Source organism: Phoenix dactylifera, chromosome 17, assembly GCF_051530095.1.
Source record: "Phoenix dactylifera cultivar Ajwa chromosome 17, Ajwa_hap1_PhDact_Kaust_v1.1, whole genome shotgun sequence".
Classification (NCBI taxonomy): domain Eukaryota; kingdom Viridiplantae; phylum Streptophyta; class Magnoliopsida; order Arecales; family Arecaceae; genus Phoenix; species Phoenix dactylifera.
In genome coordinates this window covers 14,414,763-14,435,416 of record NC_143206.1, presented here as the reverse complement: position 1 = coordinate 14,435,416, position 20,654 = coordinate 14,414,763, and the positions used below count along the sequence as shown (strand labels likewise).

At 40.4% G+C, this 20,654-nt stretch overlaps 2 protein-coding genes across 2 annotated transcripts; one reads left to right on the top strand and one right to left on the bottom strand.

Moving 5' to 3' along the window:
* The first annotated feature begins 248 nt into the window (after positions 1 to 248).
* On the top strand, positions 249 to 10,135 carry LOC103724031 (homeobox protein knotted-1-like 1). The gene is made up of 5 exons (XM_039132885.3): positions 249 to 1,006; positions 1,091 to 1,201; positions 1,335 to 1,494; positions 9,397 to 9,644; positions 9,784 to 10,135. Exons 1-5 carry the CDS (start codon positions 770 to 772, stop codon positions 9,970 to 9,972), a joined length of 945 nt encoding a protein of 314 aa, XP_038988813.1. The 5' UTR covers positions 249 to 769; the 3' UTR covers positions 9,973 to 10,135.
* A 3,309-nt stretch (positions 10,136 to 13,444) lies between these two features.
* LOC103698830 (nicotianamine synthase 3-like) lies at positions 13,445 to 14,702 on the bottom strand. The gene has a single exon (XM_008780882.5). The coding sequence runs from the start codon at positions 14,627 to 14,629 to the stop codon at positions 13,679 to 13,681; it is 951 nt and encodes a 316-aa protein (XP_008779104.2). The 5' UTR covers positions 14,630 to 14,702; the 3' UTR covers positions 13,445 to 13,678.
* Positions 14,703 to 20,654: the final 5,952 nt, after the last annotated feature.

Here is a 20,654-nt window from a genome sequence, read left to right as displayed (position 1 = left end):
AGCCGTGGCTGTTGCCGGTAAAATTCAAACCAACAACTCCCCAGCCAGGAAAAGCTTGAAACCCAAAGAAAGCAGCAAAAAGATTTGAGAGAGTGGTACAGTAGTACTTGCCGATGAGACCGCGGAGACATAGAGCACTCATCCCTAGATCTAACAGCCGATCGTCATCCGACACGTGGCAGAATGTCATGTCGGCCATAATGATGATGGGACGGCTATAAATACGGGCGGCCCCTCCTCCCCTTCTCACTGTTCTCACCACGTGCGCCCTCCCTGCCTTTCCTTCAACTTTTTTTTTCTCCACCCCCGAAATTGTCTCTAATTAATTAATTGATTAGTTAATTAACCAATTAGCTTCTTCTCTCGGTATTACGATTATTAATAATAATATTATTAAATGGCATACCTTTTTCTTTGGGTTTTTGGTCCGCAGGGCAGCACCGGGCGGAAAGGGGGGAGAGGCAGAAGTGGAAATGGAAGTAGCCGCACGGCGGCTTCTGCTGCTGCTGTTCGTCTGCTTGCGAATCGAGCAGGGCGGAGGATTCGGTCGGGCTTCTTCTTTTCTCGCTTCCCTTTTTGGTAGTTGGAGTAGTAGTGCCCTTCTCTACTAACGCCTCGCGTTGCCCGCATTCAAAGCTGCCGTATTTAGAATCAAGTCAACTTCGCATCCCTCGGCCTGTCCCCCCATCACTTCTATTCGTCTGCTTTCTCGTTTTCTTTTAATCCCTCCGTCTCAATTTGGGGGGAGGGAGGAGGACTGGAACGAAAGATGGAAGATCTGTATAGTATCCATCCGGGAATCTCAAAGGGTGGAGAGATGGCGGCCGTCGGATCGACGTCCGGCTACCCGTATTTTGAGGCGGACCGCTCGCATAGCGGCGGGGCCGCCGAAGCGTCAGATATCTCCGGTGGCGGGGGATCGGATCTCACGGATCTGATCAAGGCCCAGATCGCCAGCCATCCTCGCTACCCCTCACTCGTCTCCGCCTACATCGAATGTAGAAAGGTTCGTAAGATTGGAGTTGGAGAGAGAACGAAAGAGAGAGAATTCGGTCTTTATTTCTTGTATTATTTTTTTCTTCTTCGCAAGGTGGGGGCGCCGCCGGAGATCGCCTCGCTGTTGGAAGAGATAGGGCGGAAGAGGTACACGGGCGCGGGGTGCGGGGAGATTGGAGCGGATCCGGAGCTGGACGAGTTCATGGTAGGAATTAAGAACTAACGTGCTTTCCAAGAAAACAAGATATTGCTGCTGCTAGTAGGAGCTATAAGATCCTGACCTCGTTCGCTTTTAAGCTGTTATGATCACCAGCAGAAACTTTGGCTTCTATTTTCAGGAATCCTACTGCCGGGTTCTGCAGCGGTACAAGGAGGAGCTTTCGAAGCCGTTCGACGAGGCGGCGTCGTTCCTCAACAGCATCGAGATGCAGCTGAGCAACCTCTGCAAGGGCTGCACCACCTCCTCCACCACCACCGCCACCGGCAACTCCCCTTCCGGTAAATATTGGTATCACTTCTTGAAGAAGAAAAAAAAATCTCAACCGTTTAGGATGATGATCAGACGGCGTAGCGGAAGAGAGAGAGAGAGAGGGGGGGCGTTATGGGGGGCTTCGAGCGGTCAAATCTTGTCCATGCAAATGGGGTGCAGGCGTGTCAGAGCGGTCTCCAACGTTGGAACGGTTTGCGTTGGAGCCTCGTTCTCTTTCTTTGTTTCTGCTTTGTTTCTCTTCACACCATTAAGAGAGGCTTCTATAGGTGTTGTCTTTCCTTGGTCGGGAAAGAGAACAGCATATTTCTCCTGTTGAAGATTATTTTTTCTTTTTTTCCCCTCTTTTCTTTTTTTTTTTTTTGGGGGGGGGGGGGGGGGGGGGGGGAGGGGAGACGGGATGAGAATAGTTGTCCTTTTAGAGATGAGATGGAACGTGGCCTTGCACTTATGAGAATATAATTCCTGTTTCCACCAAGATGTAAATGATTTTATGGACTGGTCTTCAGCTCCATTAATGAAAATAACTTAGTGGCTTTGAATCAAATATTTTAAGGGGTTTATAACAGGTCTTCCTTCTAACAGTCTCACTCATATTCTGGTCAGTCTCTTCATTTGTATGTCATGTTTTTCTCGGTATTGTGTGAGGGAAATTTATATAAATTTTCCAGGTACTGCTCCGACAGTTATTCGGGGTAAAAAAATCTAGGAATAGTGTGGTTACCAAAGTATGTCTCCAATCTCAAAATGAGTGCTACTGTCAGTGGCATCTCCTTGATATTTCTGTTTATGTTCTTGAAATATTGATGACTAAACTATTATTAATTAGCATCATATTTGACCTTCGGGGGAATATTGAGGATATATTCAGATAATATTAGCTCTCAAGTCACCTTTTCTTGCATCTAGCGTTGGACTGTTGTGGTTCCATGGATTGTATTTATTTTGTAACATGCAATACTAAATAAATATCTGTTTTGCTGCGACTGTTTATCTTCTTTGGTTATGGTGAACAAATGCATTGGATATAAAAGGCTTCTTTATGTTAGTGCACATAAGCAACATCTTTACCACTTGATCGGTGGAATGTATAGTGTGTTGAAAGGTCCTGCAACCATTAATTTCTTTATGCGAGCAGGCATACCGCGCATATGGTGCGAGGGTTGGTCTTGCTGACATACTGATTTAATGTTTTTGAGAAAAAAGATTGGGGAAAACCCACAGTTGCAGTACGTTAATGTTTCATCCTTCCAATGCTATTTCTTGTTTACCTTGCCCCTTATAATAAGCCACTGCATAGACAATTTGAGAAACTATTACCAACCATCTTAACTGTACTATTTCTGTTTTCTTATATCATGATTTTGGTTTGCTGATGTGACAAAACTCATTTATTGATCTCCTATATATTGCGGTGAACTCCTTGTGGATATCGTGAGCCACATGTACATGTAATTCATGCAATTTATTAAGTAGGTTAAATGAGCGATATTGGAGCGGGCTGCAATTTTAGAAATAAATGATAAACTTCTTGACAATATTTGTCTCTTTCCTAAAGAATCCAAAATGAAAGCATTTCATGACAATTGATTTGTATGTGTATTATCTTGCACATCACACAATAAAAATGTGAGGAACATTTCACCGTCCTAAGTCATATAACATAAATATGAATGATTATTGAAAGTCTCAGACTTGTGACTGAATTGCATATGCAGACAGATTGTGTCTTGTTTTTGGCCAACCTGATCTAGACCCTATTGGGTTGATGATTTGGACTTACGAACTATGCATCTGCTCAAACGGGTTTGCCATAGCTCTTAATACAACTCCAATTTCAAGTTGGTTTCTGATGAAGGTTGATTTACACAAACTACCTCAAAATGAATATCGATTTACACAAACTATGTTCTTTTAGTTAATTAAGTTCAAAGAAGAAAGTGAAACCTCCTATTCTGAGATGTTTTAGGACTTGCATGCATGCAGTGGTGTATAAAGCAACACCATGTAGATTGATAATGGATTTGGGAACATGAAAGATTTTCAAGTGTGTTGTCATTTTTTTTCTCATCGAAAAGTTGAAGTTATATTTATGAGGAAAGGAGGAAGATAAAATGTCTTATAGTTTGACACATGCTTAAGAAAGAAAGGCTTGAAGAAAGATAGAATTTGTGATGTGGGAGTGAGTTGTTCTCATATGATTTTCTTATTTTAAAATGCTATCCCTCTCTTTATTAACGTACAAGTTTTGTCCCTTCGATAGTTTCTGTGCTTTCCTTTGAGTCACGATGCCATTATGCTTATTCATTTGTTTAGAACCTTCTTTGCCTTGCAAGGTAGAGAGGTTTCCTTTCCAATTGTTAAAGGAATAATCTCCTGTTGTAGCTTCTTCTGCGCAGTTTGAGTTAATATACTGAACTTTTTGTGGATAGATTTTGCCTCCTTTGTACTTGGGTATGCATATTGTTTAGGAGTGTGTTTTGTTGTTCCTTGGCTGGTTGCCCCTTTTTGTTACATCGTCAGCGGTCTCGTTTCTATGTAGGTTTAGATATATTTTTTTAAATCTTTTTCTTGTCACAGTACATCTTATCATGTAATATTTATGCTATATAATTAATGCCTATCTTTATTTTTGTTTTTTAAACAAAATAGTGGTTATATACATGTATGTACATGCGTACATATACATACACACACACACGCACACATATAAACACACACACACACACACACACATATATATACATATACATTCGCATGTGTATCTACACACACTATGGCGTGCACGCGCAGGCGCGCACACACGACCACCTACCCCCACACACTCATGTATATGCATACGTATATACATATATATGCACACATATGGGTGCACATATATACACAAATGTACGTATATTATTCATATACATGTACACACACACACACACACACACACATATATATATAATGCATATATTTCAGACCAAAGAGTATAACTAAAAACTCACTTGACTTGTTGCCATGTCCTGAGTTGCTGAGTAGGTTAATCAAACATTTTTCCCAATGACATGAAGATTCTAAATTATTTCAGACATTTTTACCTATCATGGTCATATGCTCAGTAAAACATCAACTGTCCTCCTAATGGAAAACTTGTCATTTTGTAAAGAGAAAGTGCGCAATCAATAGATATGTCTCATTGATAACTTGTGAGTTGACCTGCGAAGGACATCTTACATCCTCAAAATCAGAGACATATTATCACCTTTCCTTCTTTTACTGTTCGCCAACATCTCTCTCTTTAAAACATAACTTCATTATCCTTCTCTTTTGCTTCTTTCTTTAACTGATTGTTTCATTTCAACTCTTGATTCCTGTATTTTCACCCTTGATTGGACAATTGTGGTGCTTAGATGACCTCTGTTTGATGCATCTTAATCATATTTGTATAAAGAGTGCTCCACTTATTTCAGTTTGTATTCTCCATTTTTATATCAGGAGGAACTAGAATTATTCCCTAGTTCCATATTCATCTTTATAGATGAAGATTATAAGGTTTGTGCCCATGATTTGCACGCCTTTTCAGCTTTTGTCACTGAAGTTACAGGGGATCAAGGACAAGATGCAGTTAGTATCTGCAGATGTGGAAAAAAAGAACATAGAGAAGTGCTTTCTTTTATACAACTGCATGCATTTAAATTCTGCATGATAGGTTTAGACATCTTTTCTAGCATCATAAAATAGTTCAAAATAGTTTCCAGGTAATGTTCCCCATATTGTTAAGCACAATCTTGTAACTAGCTAAACAAGTAATAATGTGATCAATTCAACATAGTGAATAGGAGGAAAAGATTGTGATGGAGGATAACTGGATTAGGAAAGTTATGACAGATGGTAGGATGAGATTCAATGGAAAAGGTGTACATGTGCATGCATGGCTAGTGCATGCACCCTCACCAACACCTGCAAATTTGGTCTGGGACAGCTGACTTGTGTTTACCTGCCTTGTCCTAACCTGTAGAAGTGTGAAAAAAATACCAAGATATGAATTACTTTTTCTTTTGGAGTTGCCTACAAAACTAATGAAGAATTCAGAAGAAACGAAGCATTTATCAGTGTAGGGTTGGAGATTCCAAGATCTGTAATTTGAGTCTGTTTATCAGCGTAGATGTGCATGTGTTTAGTCTTGTCATGTGCCAGTGCTAGAACATCAAATGATATAGAATAAAAGTTCTCTCTCTTTTTTCTGAAACAGAAATGGAGGAAAGATCCACCATAGTAAATTAGCCTGGTCTTAGTACCTGGAGATGCTACATCCCAGACGTAAACTGTGAACCTCGTCAAAGTTGATGAACTTGGCAAAAACTGGCGCATCACCCAGTTCTGAAAAGGGTTCTTTCTTTAAAATGGGGACTTAAGAGATTAAAAATTGTTTAGCCAATGACTCATGAGAAATCATCTCACGTCTGGAAGGATTTTTTTTTTTTTTTTTGATACAGATGCTCTAGGAACATGAATCTTGCACAAGGAAATTGCAAAGCAGATGTGTAATTCTCCAACTGCTCGCTCCTCTGATCAGTGGCCTGTTAGGTGGTATGCCTCGTTATAGTCACAAATTTCTAATATGTGAAAAATAGGAGGTTTACAGATGACCAATGTGTTACGTAACTAGCCTGCTAGGTTTTTGTTATGCTAGCGCTACTCCTAGAAAATGAATTAGAAAGCATAAATATTATATTTAGGACAGTACGACAGTATGTATAAGGATAGCTCATTTGGAAGGAAATAAGCTGACTGTCTATGAAGAGAGACGCCGCAGAGTTTAGTGTTAGGTGACGATTAGATTCATGTACTAAATACATTATGTTTCTGTAGTTATGCTCCGATGTTTTTGTTTCCTTGTTAGTGATTGTGCTTTATGATGTATTGCAATATTGTTTTCGTTCTCTTAGTTTTAAATCTAAGCCATATTTTTTAATGACACAAATTTATAAGAAAGATGCTAATTCATAATTTTCTTTTTCTAATATTATTCATTAACTCTAATCACAACAACTTCTTAAATCTCTGGCATCTTATCCCAAAAATATTTTGGTAAGAAATGTTTTAGTATATTTTTAGGGTTACTGTTTGTCTTGGAATGTGCTTAAGAACCTCGTGGTCTATGGAAGGTTGACAAGGTACGAACCATCTATGTTTGTTAAAACTGGGTTTCCTTTTTATTGGTCTGTTTTTTGCCTTTGTTGTTGTGTTATTGTGGGTATTATCCATTCATTTCACCAAGAGAAGTCATTGTATTGTAGTATATAATGCCTTTTAAATAATATGGATTGTTTCCTTAAAGCTTGCATGACACTAAATTAGCTTGTGTAACACTAAAAGGTGCTGTTCTGTCGGATATTTGTCGTTGCATTTGCCTCGGCAGCTCTGCAATGTTTTTTTTTTTTTGTTGACTCACCTATATTCATCTAGACATACGGGCAACATATGCATGATTCCTTTCTGTTTTACTATGACCATTGATCTTTGTTTAGCGTGCAATCTGCAACCCCTTTCCAACTACTTCCATGTCAGAGTGCTCTTCATCTCGTTCCCAATTGTCTAGCTATATGTTTGGATTTTTGTGATTGTGATACATGCTGATGTTCAATGGTCTTCAAACAGTTGCTTCTTTAAATATGACTGACGCACAGCTTGCTGAGTATGGTAATATTATCTGGGAACTTTTACTGTCTGCTTGATATTGTTATTCCTTTGGGTTATTACTCTGACCAGGCTACCTTTTACCATAACTTATGTCAGTGTTGCAAATTGGACATCAATCATTCCATAATTTTATGCTTTTCTTGTTGAAATGTTTTTATGAATATGTTTGTTAAATCAACATTAACCTGTGTTTCTACTTATTTTTGTTTAGTTTCTTTTGCCATGGCCATCATAACTGATTCAATTGTTGTTTGCAATTCCTACCAAGTAATTCTCCATCCAATTTCCTGTTAAAATGGATGTCTTGATATGTGTAAACTATCCATTTAGGTGGTGGCCCTAATTATAAACAGCATCAGTTGTAACGGCCTTTATAACCCAGCAGTTGTATAATCCAAAATAAATGGGAACTTGTTTCTCTAAAGCTTATTTGCAGTCTGGTTTAATGCCACAATGGTTCATACGGTTTCCAGTCTTAGATATTTATCTGGTCATAATAAATGCAATATGGAACCATGGTGTTTGTTACCACTGTTCGTCCATGTTAGATCCATAAGTTTGTCTGGTTAGATTGTGACTGCTGCAATAAGGTATTGCACCTTCTGTTATCGTGTGTAATATAATTTAATTACTTTCCATGAAATTAGTAGGCCAATCTAAACTATAGGCAAGTTTGTTCAGATTTTAATTGGTGTTAATTGCTGCAATATTTTGTCGCACATTTTTTGACTGCATGTCATGGATCATGAAAAATTTCAGTTAAATCAGAAAGCATAATTTTCACTTTTTTTATAATGTTTTTTTAGGGGTTGACTGCCATAGTAAGACGGTGCTCATTGCTTATTTGTGTGCTATAGCATATTGTTTTGATGTTGTTATTTTTGTTATTATGGTTGCCATTGTTGCTTCCGATGGTGGCGGCAGTCCTGCTTTGTATATGCAAGTTATTTGCGCTCTCATATGGTTGTGTCTTAAGAAATAATGAATAAATGTTACCTTTATATACATGTTATGACAAATATTAGTGCTAAATATTTGTTAAGAGGATGCAGAAGCACGTGAGTCTACACTCTTAAAAATTTTGGATATATTTTTATCCTGCTGGATTTGTTCTGTTCGTTCTTTGTACCCTAAATGTGGAGGTAGCTTATCTTGGTCACCTCCATAAGATTCTCAGTTCCACCTATGCATCCTTTCCACTTAATGTGCAAAAAAGACTGTAATGCATCTCTCTTCTGGATAGAAGTGCATGATGCTCTCTCTCTTGTAATGCTTTAGAGGATCCTTTCTTTCCACCAAAACAAAGAATGAGAAAAATCCAGGCTTGGCTTGTAATTTGGTAAAACGGGATGGTTAGATAAAAATATAGGCTTTCTGTTGCAGTGCTTGATGAGTATGAACTGTGGCAGAGTTTGAGTGTCTCTAATTGCCAATACAGCACACCTTTATGGCACAACAAAGTGTAGGATAATGCGGATTTGTATTTTGAAAGTCTACCATGAAAACTAGCTTGCAGAGAAAACTGGAGTTCAAAAGCAAAATCTCAAGCACAAACATTGTGGCATAAAAAAAAAAGATTTACCTAAAAGCTCCTTTTTTTTTTCCTTTTAGAAAGGATGCCTGCACAAACAATTCTTGTTTGCTAGGGGTCTTTTGTAAAATACCTTGTGTAGATGAGGGGCTGAAGATATCTGCGAATGTTTATACCCATTGAACATGCTTTGTCAATGATGACTGTTCCGGTTACTAATATATTTTTTTAAACATCTAAATCAGCTTTTGTGATTAGAGGTCTGGTAGCTATATCATGTACAGCTGTATTCCTTCTTTCTGCATGAGTACCAGCAGTCAAATTTTGTGGGCAGACAACCATTGATAAAGGTGTTGTGATTTGATGGATGTTATATCTTCTAATATTTGTGAAAGCAATGTTATAGGATCATCTGTAGGATTGCAGCTCGCGCTCCTGGTTGCTTTGTCTGATGTGATCTATTATATTTTTGGTTGGGCGTTAACTTATTTGGGCTTCCTTTGGAAATAATAATTCTTGCCTAAAAGCCTATTACATGGCAGCCAATTGCTTCAATTTTTGATCGATGAAACAAAACAACTGTGTATGAAAAAACAAAACCATTGTGTATGAAGTCATTTTTATTTGGTTGTAAATATTAATTTAGTTCCTGGAACCGTCTTGTGTGTTGTTTTGACTCTGTGTCTTCTGTCAGATGAAGTGGCGGGATCTTCTGAAGAAGAGCTAAGCTGCGGTGATGTGGATGCATCAGAAAGCCTGGAATCTGGTTCACGCCTTGCCGACCATGAACTGAAGGAAATGCTTCTTAAAAAGTATAGTGGCTACCTGAGCAATCTAAGGAAGGAGTTCTTGAAGAAGAGGAAGAAGGGAAAGCTGCCCAAGGATGCGAGGTTGACATTGCTAGATTGGTGGCATACCCATTACAGGTGGCCCTATCCCACGGTATTTTCTTATCCTTTCAACATTTGTGGCCACTTTTGGGCTAGGGAATAGTGAAAACTTTGCTTCCAGTCAAAAGCGATGCATGATGCATGTATTAGTGGTTGATTAATTGGTGGCAACCTTGTGATGGCTGCTTCAGGAAGAGGAGAAGGCAAAGCTAGCTGAGATGACAGGTCTTGATCCGAAGCAAATTAACAACTGGTTCATAAACCAGAGGAAGAGGCATTGGAAGCCCTCGGAGGATATGCAGTTCGCCCTCATGGAGGGTGTCAGCGGTGGATCCAATGGAACCATGCTGTACTTCGATAGAGGAACTGTTGGTCCATGATCGGCGATGCCAAGCACCTTTGCTTTCTTGCATCTACAATGCTTTGTTTGTGGATAATAGATTACTCCTTTTGGTTGCTCGTGCTGTATATGGTGTTTGATTAATCGATGATGACTTATGTAATTATTGACAGAAAATGTATCATGGCTACGTTACTTTGTAATTTTTTAGGTTGGTTGGCTGGCTATCTTGGAGCTGGAATATTCTGGTTCATCTTGCTGATGTCTTTCATATTTGCTGCCCTTCGTTGCGTGCGTGGGCTTGCTGATTAGGTTGGCTTTTACGCGTTGCCGAAGATGAGAGACGTGGATGATATTTTTGGCTCGCTCTCTATCTGAACGGAGTATTTGGTAACTGTTAAGCTAGTGAATCTGCAGTAGACGCCTGTGAAGTCGGTACACGCCTTTTGGCTGTTGGGATCTTGACCCTAGGGATTGAATGGTTCGCAGGGTTTGAACAGTGCAATTTAAAGGAGGCGCATGTATGACTCTCTGAAAATCGAATACTGAGGAAAGCTGTGGTGCGGTATATTTGTAGGTCCTTCATCATTTAATTATTTTGCTGCGGACACAAGTCAAGCCTTAAGTAAGAAAAGGTTTAAAGGCGGACTTGGCTTGCTCTCTCTGTAGCTCGCAAACAACCATTATTTCTTCTTTTGTTAGGCGCATGTCAAGCGTGATGTACACTGTTAACCATTTCTTATCTTTCGAAATTTTTGGAGTCGAAGCGTGGTTACTCGAGAGCATGCAATCTTCTAATACAGCTGAATGGTTGTGGTGCTAGTTTATGTAACAAGATAAATATCAGCGCGATGTGCTGTGCCAGGTCTTCGACCGCTCCGAGCTTTGCATGCAGCTTGACGTCTTGCGGTCAGGAAGACAGACGTCGCGGCGTCGACGTGCAAGAGCCAAGAGGGTGAAGAGGTGTGGAAGAAGACGCACGCGGCCGCATCGTGGTTGTGGAACCAAGCACGCTCTTCATGAAATCTCAAAGGCAATGGGCTCGAGCCCATGAAGGCCACTCAGGTTGGTGGGCTAGGACTGACAACGTGTACGCCAATCGGCTTTGCAGCTGGGAAGTGGCAAGAGATCCTGGCGATCGACTTGGTTGTCGTAGGCGTTGCCTATGATGCATCTCGGTGGGTTTCCAAGAGGCCTTCGGCCTCGCCACACGGTTTGATGAGCTTGGATCTCATCTCTTGGAGCCCTTTGCCTAGCCTTGGACACGCCTATGGGGCTTCGAGGGATCGATGCATGCGAGAACTAGCTAGCTCGGTGAGGGAGTTGGGAGCTTTGAGGAGGTGCTGTCATGGATCTCTGAGTTTCTTTGGACTAGTCCCTCTTCTTCTTCGCAGCTCATCTCCATGGCAGATTAAGTGCATCACTGGCTAACTTTGCACCCGTCCCCTGGAACGGTTGAAGAGGTGGTGGAGTACTTTTTATTGTCGTTAGGCCTTAAGTGTGGCCTGAATTATAATTAATTGTCCGTATGCTGGCTTGTTGGGTCCTTGCTACTGTCTATGCTATTCTCTGTTGATGAGAGAGACATCTAGGCTTGTCGAGGGCTGACCACGGCATTCTTTCCCTTGACATCTACCCTAGCTAAAGATTTGTGAGAGGGCTTTAAGTCGCCTGTCGATTTGAGCAAGCATATGGCAATGCCATAACAGTTTGTTGGTAAAAATATTGCAGCAGTTTATACATTGACAGTGCTTATGTGTTAGACTGTTTTAATGCATTTAATAATAGTCATTATATAAATGTTAGAAAACAGTCTGGCCTGTTTGGTATTCCTGTTGTTTTTATATTTTTGTTTCTCTATAATTCTCTTGTTCTAGTTTTTCGCTCCTTGTCTTGAGCTTCTTTCTATGCAAAGGAAGTGATCAAGGCTGTGTCCAAGACAGGGCTGTTAAGGTCAAAAGTCATGTGTAAGGCACTATCTGATATAACCCCTATTCACTGTTCTCTAAAATCTCATCTAACACTTGTTGAATTAGACGACGCCACGTGTCTAGCGAAATCAACGACCGATCAAATATTTGAATGATTAGCGATCAGTTATGCTCGGCACGATCTCAAACTGTCCAAAAAGAAATATCGTAACTGATTAGTGGATAAGAAAAGTGCTTAATCACAATGCACATGAAAAAGAATATCCTCACTTCTCTCCTTGTTCGTGAATCTCTCAATCTTAATTACGCGGATTCGCATTCTCTCCTATATAAATACCGGACACGGGCCCCTAGGTACGACTCAAAAAACTTCCATCACCATATTCTAAAACTTCTACTACTTTTCTATCTTTTATGTTTCCTCTTAAAATTCTGCCTGACTTAGGTATCCGAGAGTTTCTAGTTGGACACATTCCGACAACTTTATGATCATTTTTTGTTGTTGCAGAACAGCTTCAGTACTATGCTATGTTTCTCTAACTCTACCAAGCAAAGCAACTTACCTATCAGCCTGCCCATCTATTAGGACGAGTTTTGAGTCGCAACAATATTTGTTTGGGTCGCGTCATGGCCTTGCTGCATGCAAGAGCAAGCCTTTGAAACGGAAACGAGTCCATGGATTCATTGAGAGGCCTACATGAGCCCACGTGAGAGTTTGTGTAAGAAATTAATACATTTTCTTGAGAGAGCAGGAACGAGAAAAGCCACACCCTTATATTTTCACTTTATGGTGACGTAATCACACAGTGACAGCAGGAAAAAATAAAAAAAGTTGGGAATGTGTCATATGCTTCATTTGTCCATTTGCATCCCTTTTCCTTCCCTTCAAGTTTTTCAACAAAAATCACATCAGGGAACCAAATGCCAGCAAAAAAACATATTCTTAATTCATAGCAACTGATTGGGTCAAATAAGCATGCATTAAAAAATCATCTAATATAATGAACTTTAGACCAGAACTTCGTATATAGGAAGTCTCAATAAGGAGTAAAGTTGGATCAGTATCAAACTGCGAACGTTGTTTCAGAGAACAATCAGGAAAGCTTGGATGAAAGTTGCAAGAAAAATTTGAAGGACAAAAAAAAAGACATATTCTTAATTTCTTCTTCTGTTCTTTAATTAGTCATGTATACTGCAGAAAGTATTTGGAAAAAAAAGTTATGGTACAACATGGATGGATGGATATGATAGCCTGGACTAATAACAAATTTAGCGACAGCAAAATTATTATAGGATAAACGGAGCTCGGTTACAACAAAAATAATCTTAATCATAACAACTACGCAGATTTAAACAATAGCCAGTATAGTTCATCTAAACAAACATACAATATAAACTGCCTACTAGTAGAGGATGCATCCCTAACGATCTGACAGAGCAAAAGGTAAATATCACTATTAACAAGGTCATATCTGCTTCTTCCATCTTATCTTCGTTTTCTGAAGATATGCATGTATAGGTGTGGGAGACCCACCTCCATGCACTGTGCAAAGGCTGTATGAATAAGACAAGACTCGTTGGTTATAGATAAAATTCTCGATTAGAACAGAAGAAACTTTTTCCATCAAATCGAAAAACAACAATGCCACCATTGATGCCGCTGATTGGTAAAGACTTCAAAAGCCCAGTACAAATTATGGTAACCCATACACCATCATGAGCACATAACAACAACAGTCGGAAGATAGGATATATAATCGATCATGACATCTTGCCAGCCAGCAATTCAGCAAGACATACTTAGAACTCCCACTCTCACGAGGGAAGCTCCTCCAGTGCCATCTCCTCCATCATGGCCCCATGCCCCCCCAAGTGATTGATCCCTTGCATCATCTCACAGCACTTGCAGGTCCTCATCACAGCACCCGTCCCCACCCCACCCTGCGTCAGCTTCCTCGCTATAATCACCGAGTTTATGACCTCGTCGCTTGGGTGATAAACGGACAGCACCTCGAACCCCTTGAGATCGCCGGGCTCGACCACGGGGTAGAGAAAGGCCCGGGCCCCGTGGGCGCTCCGGAGGACGAGGTAGGCGCCGGGCGCCATGTGCCGCGCCAGGTGCTCGACGGCTCGGAGTTTCTCCTCGCGCTCGACGCCGACGAGCGCGGCAAGGAAGACCACGTCGTGGCCGGCGAGCTCGCGGGTGAGGCCGAAGAGATCCGCGGTGAGGAAGGCCAGGCGCGCGCCGAGGTCCGGGTCGGCGCGCACCAGGCGGCGCGCCCGCGTGGTCGCGCTCGGGTCCACGTCGTAGTTGTGGAACCGGGCGGCCCTCATGTGCCGCGCGGCCAGCACCAGCGAGCTCAAGGGCAAGGGCCCCGAGCCCACGAAGGCCACCCGGGCTGGTGGGCTCGTGGCGTGCCGGGCCAACAGCGTGTGCTCCAAGAGGCTCAGCTGCAGATAGTTGGAGTAGTATGGGAAGAGGTCCAGGTGATCGATCGGGTTGTCGTAGGTGTTCGCTAGAATGTCGGAATAGTGGCTCTCCAAGAGGCCTTCGGCCTCGCCGCAGAGTTGGATGAGCTTGGATCTCATCTCCTGAGCATCTTTGCTAAGCTTGGACACATCTATGGGGCTTGGAGGGATGCAAGTGAGGACTAGTTTGGTGAAGAGGGTGTTCACTTCGTTGGAAGGGCTGAGGCTTGGGAGATTGGAGATGTTCTCATGGATCTCTGAGATTTTCTCCACCAACTTCTCTTCTTGGAACCCCATGACAGAGTCTAAATAGAGGAGGCTAGGACTTGAGAGAGGTGATAAGAGCTTGGGTTCTCTAGGGTGGTGGAGTGCGTATATATGGGCAGTGGGAGTGGGCCCCAAGGGCGGTGGATGGAAGGATCGGAAAGGGATGGCTGGTGATGGTGGTTTCATGGGGACGATCAGAGAGACGGGAGCCGTCCATCGGCTGGCGTGAGGTTCCATCATCTCTAGTTACGCAAAATTTATTGTAGTAATTAGAGAACTCGAGAGTTACGTAAGCCAATTATAGAATTTAATGGAAGTTTATAGCGGGATTCTCGTAGCCGTTTGGTTTCACACTCGGTAATACCGAATATGCCCTTCGGGGAGGGATATATGGGCATGCTACGAGATACCGTTTGGTTTCACACTCGGTAATACCGAATATGCCCTTCGTGGGATCGCGTACAGGACGTGGGTCCCAGTTATAAATGGGCATGCTGGCTTCTTGGGGGCCGACTACCGCTGTGTGCTGTTGTATGCTGATCAGCTTCATCAGACCTTGACTTTGGGGATCCTTGCATGGACAAGTCTCCACATATATCTCTGGATGTAGCCCTGGAATTTTAGGGCTTCTAAATTGCCTGTCAATGTTAACAGGGCTACGCCAATGCCATTACTTTATTATTGTATAAATAATTAAGTACAGCAAAAGTATATGGGGAATATAGCTTTCCAGCCCTTGGTTTAACTGCCATTTGATCATTAGTTTGCTCATCATACAATCTTGTGCCTTGTTTTATATGCACTTGAATCTATTTTAATATTTTCAGCGCAATGAAACCTACTTTATATACACTTGTGTGCTTGTTTTATAGATATTTATATCTTGCTTCATACATAGGTTGAGGACTAAAATATAAAGGGCCAACTCAACAGGGGAGTGCAAAGTAAAATTTTCAGCACCAGACCCCAATTAATAGCAGACTACCATTCTGTAACTAATTAACCTATAAGCTCGTATTGCAGATTCACAGCACCTAAAAACTTTTGACCAAGAAATTTTTATTTCACACAAAGTCATAAATGTTAGAGTTTTATTCATCTATATTAACCATACATTAGGGAGGACATGCATTGACGCAACTTATGTGACAAACGATTCAATAGAGAACATCATTTACCTTGCATTTTGATGTAGTCAGCACGTACGTGCAAAATAAGTGTGAATGGAATAGAAACCAAACACATAGAACAAACCACAAGGATATGAAAATTTATTATTATCAAGCCAAGCCAGTGGTTGCAACCCCCTCCGTCGAGAGGAGGTTACGTTTGAACTTAATATTTAGAGAGATCTTTATCCAGAGCATATGACAAAGAGCAACTCTTGGATTATTTCTATGAAATAATTAGCAGTCCTCCTCTCACCATTATACTTGAAGTAAGACATAAAAGCAGTTATTGTGTTGGATAATTTTGTCATGAAGCAAATAAATATGCGATTAGAAAATGGAGTAGGATAGATTTGATTGGAAGGGGCCGGACGTAAACTTGTTGAAGTCCAACTATTCATAGGTCATCTTGGTGTCCAATAATTGGTAGGCCATCAGGAAGAGACGACAGAGTAATAGAGTTCAAGGGGTTCAGATGGCCCATATCATGCCTTCTCCTGACCATATTGAGCTGCCTCTTCAGCCAAAGATCTTATGCTTGGAATGTGTTCACACTAGCATATTGTTTGAGGAAAGAAACATTTGGGCACAGTGGGGCCACGAGCAGACAAAGACATCCAATATAAAATATGAACACCAAATGCTCATCCCATCTATGTCGTTTGGCCGGTTTAGACTTCATCATCTTGCCCTCAGGTGCTATCAGTTCCTCCAAGACTTCATCGGACCTCAGTTTGCCAACTTTTAAATAATCTTAGATGGTTTTCTTTCACCTAATCTTTTTAATCTTAATTTAACGATATCAATGTTTTGCTTCAGCATCTACATCTCTGAACACACAGGCTTCTACAATAATTTGGATTGCTTATGCTCCTCATCAATGTTTTAAGAAGAATAAACCGTATTGGGTCCCTTCTATTTACATTTGAAAATTATGCTTGGCACGTGAAATGGATATATAAGAAGAAGCATGGATGGCTATCAATCTCATCTGACTAAACATTTCTTATTTATGCAAACTAGTATATGCTTTCCTACCTTTCATTGCTCCAAAAGAAGGAAAAGAAGGAAGAGGAAAGAGGATGGAGAGAGTGATGACATAAAAAAAAAAGAAAGGTAGTTTAGTACACCAGACTCGTGTTACCGGCAGGATCTGAGGAGGATTAGATGTACGCAGTCTTACCTACATGTAGAGAGGCTGTTTTGCCTCCAAGTTATATGGAGCAATCTTATCCTTGCATCAAAGCTTATTTTCTAAAAATGTTGTTGTGGAAAAATAACTAACTCATAGTTTGAACATTTGGTCAACAAAAAATGGTTTCAAGGGGACAATGTGATGAAAATAGAATCCAGGGCTTGGGATAAGTGCAAGGGAAAAATATAAATGGTTATGATTATATAAGATGAGCCATCCAAAACTAAAAACCGCCCCCCACCTAACAAAAAAGAAAAAAAAAAGAAAAATGAAGAAAAGGTAATTCAACAAGCTAGTAAACGCACTCCAAACTTTTGGCCAGTGCACACTTTTTGTTTCTCCTTCAACAAAAGGAATTAGGCAGTGAGACTTTGATTTACAATGACTAGTGATAGAAACATTCACATGAGGAAGTATCAAAGGTCGTGATTCAGCTTCTAACAGAAACTCACGATTTCTAGCTGTTACAATCTCGTCAGGCAAATCTGAAAAAGAGGAAGTTGGACTTTTTTTTTCAATAAAAGGAGTAATGCATCAAGTGCCACTTGTAAGACATCCAATAGCACTTTACCACAGATGAAGGTTTGCGGCCATGATCTTTGAACTTAATTTATATTATTTAATAAACATATGGATTTATAAGGTATCAAGAGTCTGTTTGAATATTCCTATAAGATTGGGCTGAAAATTCTATAGAATTTGTAATTATAAGCTATCCATTTGAATATGGCCTTGCATCGGTCAAACAAGTCGATCCAAATCTTGTTGAAAAAAAATAATCTTTTCTTCTTCTTGTAGCCCAAAGACTAGAATCTAAGCTGGGTTTTGACATGCTCTTAAAAAATAAAAGCTGGATGGGTTAACAAGCTTGATTCCTAAAGAATTTTCAGCTTAATTCTGTAGAAATATTCAAACAAACCCGTTAAAAATCCAAAGGATCACAATAATGACCACCACGAGCCACAAAATATCGTGAAGGCCCTTGGCATTATGGTAGCAGAAAAGCAGACATGCTGCAGGAGCCTTTAATCTTTCATTCTTGACTCAGTGGTTTAAGATGGCCGCGTACTCATATTTAAACTTCATCGCACTATTCCCTGTCAACCTCTTTTCCAAAATCAGGATGAGGAAACCCAGCCAGAATTGAATAACGGCAGAACTGGAACCAGATTATTAATACCAACTTCCAATAACTTATATTGGCTGCATTAGTTGCCATCTTCCTTCACTTCAACCTCTAAACTAATCCCATGGAACCCAAAGATCTTTGTTTAGATCCTGTCGGTATTTCATTCGGGCCCTTAATTATTCCAAAATGATCAAAGTGGCCATCCAAATTGGCTGGTCTGATTGATGGTACGTACACTTGAACTAAGATGAACCATAGCTGTCCATCAAGGTTTGCATATAGGAGGGGAAAGCATCAATGTCATGTGAAAAGAAATACTAATTTGAAGTTGCAACATGTAAGATGAGGCAATACTGGAACAGTAGAACAGCAAAAGCAAAACTAAGGATCACTTCTCCTGCGTTAGCCTTGGGAGCATAAAATTTTTTCTTTTAAAAAAAAAAAACTGTGAAAAAATTCAGTTCCACGTAAAAGTCGCCAACTTGTTTCTAAGAAACAATTTTACTTGCTACAGCGCGATTCCATTGATGAGCACATTGTGTCAACGAGTGATGAATTGAGGCGTCGAAGAGTCACTTTAAGCGATGCTCGAAGAACCCCCCAGTAGAGTTTGATGAAGCCTTGGTGGCTGGGCCCCTAAAAGGCAGTTCACATGGCGGAATAATAGCCTCCCAGACCATTAGTTCAACTGCGCTGAGGCCTTAAAGAATCCCTTTATCTTTAATCACCTATGGATTACGAAAAAGGAGAAAGCAAAAACGAACAAAAGGAAATCATTTTAATGAACTCCTCTGAGGATGCATCACCCCCAACAGTGACGCTTGGAAAAAAGTTTGTTTTATCAGAAGTTTTCATGTTGCTGCTTCAGCTAAAGCATGAGCATCACAGCCATGCTACAGAGATGGTCCTTCAACACCACCACCCCGATCATCAATTCCAACCATGCTCCTTTTACAGTGTTCAATGGGGTTCATCAATTGAAATCGTGTTAGGAGAGGAAATAAAATTAACATGATTTAAGCTCGAGCGTATGTCGAATTCCTGCTTGCTTTCCTGATTAGAAAAGGTGATGAGTTATAAAAGAAGTATCCCAACTTTTTGATAAATCAAAGTCTTCTATTGGGCACTTTGGATGGTAGGTTTATAATTAGTCATAGTGCTATCCTCAAATCATCTAATCTAAAGACCTAATTGTCTTTGACTGCATAAGAGATTAATAAAAGTAGATCCATGTATGTGCCATTGTGGCCAAAGCACATACATTGGGTAGCATCATTCCTAAGACTTTCTATTGTTTAATAACATTTGTTTACCAGGGTCTAAGAAGGATTATATACTGCAATGAGTAGGGCTGCGATGAGGAAGATTCCATGATCCTTTCATTGGAGGGTGAAGGCCACATGGTATTTTAGTATTTAAAAATTGACTACTAGAAAGAGTATTATATGAAATGGAGGAGAAAAATGGCCCACTACTGCAAAAGATTCGCGCAGCCTTTGGGCGGTCTCCAAAATATTGATATAAAATTGCAGGCTTGGAGATGATTTTGGTGGGTTTATCAGAGATTCTATCAACACATCTGGAACTGTAGCTGCAATCTAGACATTCTTGAATTAAAGCATCAGAAATTTTTAAATATGTCTTGCTTTTTGTGCATAAAATAATAGATGTGAGGGAGAAAAACCTTCCAAGGAATGAAAGTAGGTTTTAAGGTAAAGGAGTTTTATACAGAGATACTTGATTGCTTGCAAGTTTATTATTTCTGAGTACGAGTTAATTGAGGAAGGCAAATCACTAGTGTGACAATGACCTTAACTCAAAACCACCTTCCCATCCGAACTGCTCCTTTCACATAGTACCCCCTCCAATAATGCACTTATTAACTAGGCTGGTTAATACCTCCATTTCATAGTTTTGTTTTAGCGAGATCATTACAGAATTTTCTGGACATTAAAAACCTAATTCTCCGATAGGGGGATGCTCTCATTGCATGCAAGCCAAAAGTCATCTACATACATCCTTATAATGAAACTGACTCCAGCTCACTCCAGTTGTTGTGCCAGCAATTTCCTAGATTCCGATTGTCTTCTTTCTTGTCATTTATATAATCAATCAATCACCCTGTTCAAAAAAAAATAATGACTGTCTGCAGCTAAGGGAGGCAGTTCACAGATGGTATTATGTCATTACTGAACAGAACTCATACTGCACCCTTGGAGAAAGATTTGTAATGAACCAATTTTCCCAACTTTCTAGCTTTATTTAAAGTGTTTGTGTTCACTTACTGGTCTTCAGAGGATCTGTTACACACAATTATAACCTATACAATCAACTGCAAATCAAGTTTTTGAGTATTGACAAATCATGACAGGAGTCTCTCGAGGGAAGAAAAGGATGGACTACAACTCCAGTGCAAAGTAAGACTTTTATTCCAAGTTTCCAGCCTTTCCCTAGTGAAGGTTTTGTTAAGAAAATATAGAAAAAGCTGGCACTTTATACATGGGGACTACACCTACAGGGAGAAGTAAGAGTTTCTACTCTTACCTTCCCTTGTTTAATGCT

Coding starts and splice junctions, on each gene's coding strand:
- LOC103724031 (XM_039132885.3), top strand. CDS start 770: ATGGAAGATCTGTATAGTATCCATCCGGGAATCTCAAAGGGTGGAGAG. Junction 1,202..1,334: donor CGGAGCTGGACGAGTTCATG/GTAGGAATTAAG, acceptor TTCTATTTTCAG/GAATCCTACTGCCGGGTTCT. Junction 1,495..9,396: donor CACCGGCAACTCCCCTTCCG/GTAAATATTGGT, acceptor GTCTTCTGTCAG/ATGAAGTGGCGGGATCTTCT.
- LOC103698830 (XM_008780882.5), bottom strand. CDS start 14,629: ATGGGGTTCCAAGAAGAGAAGTTGGTGGAGAAAATCTCAGAGATCCAT.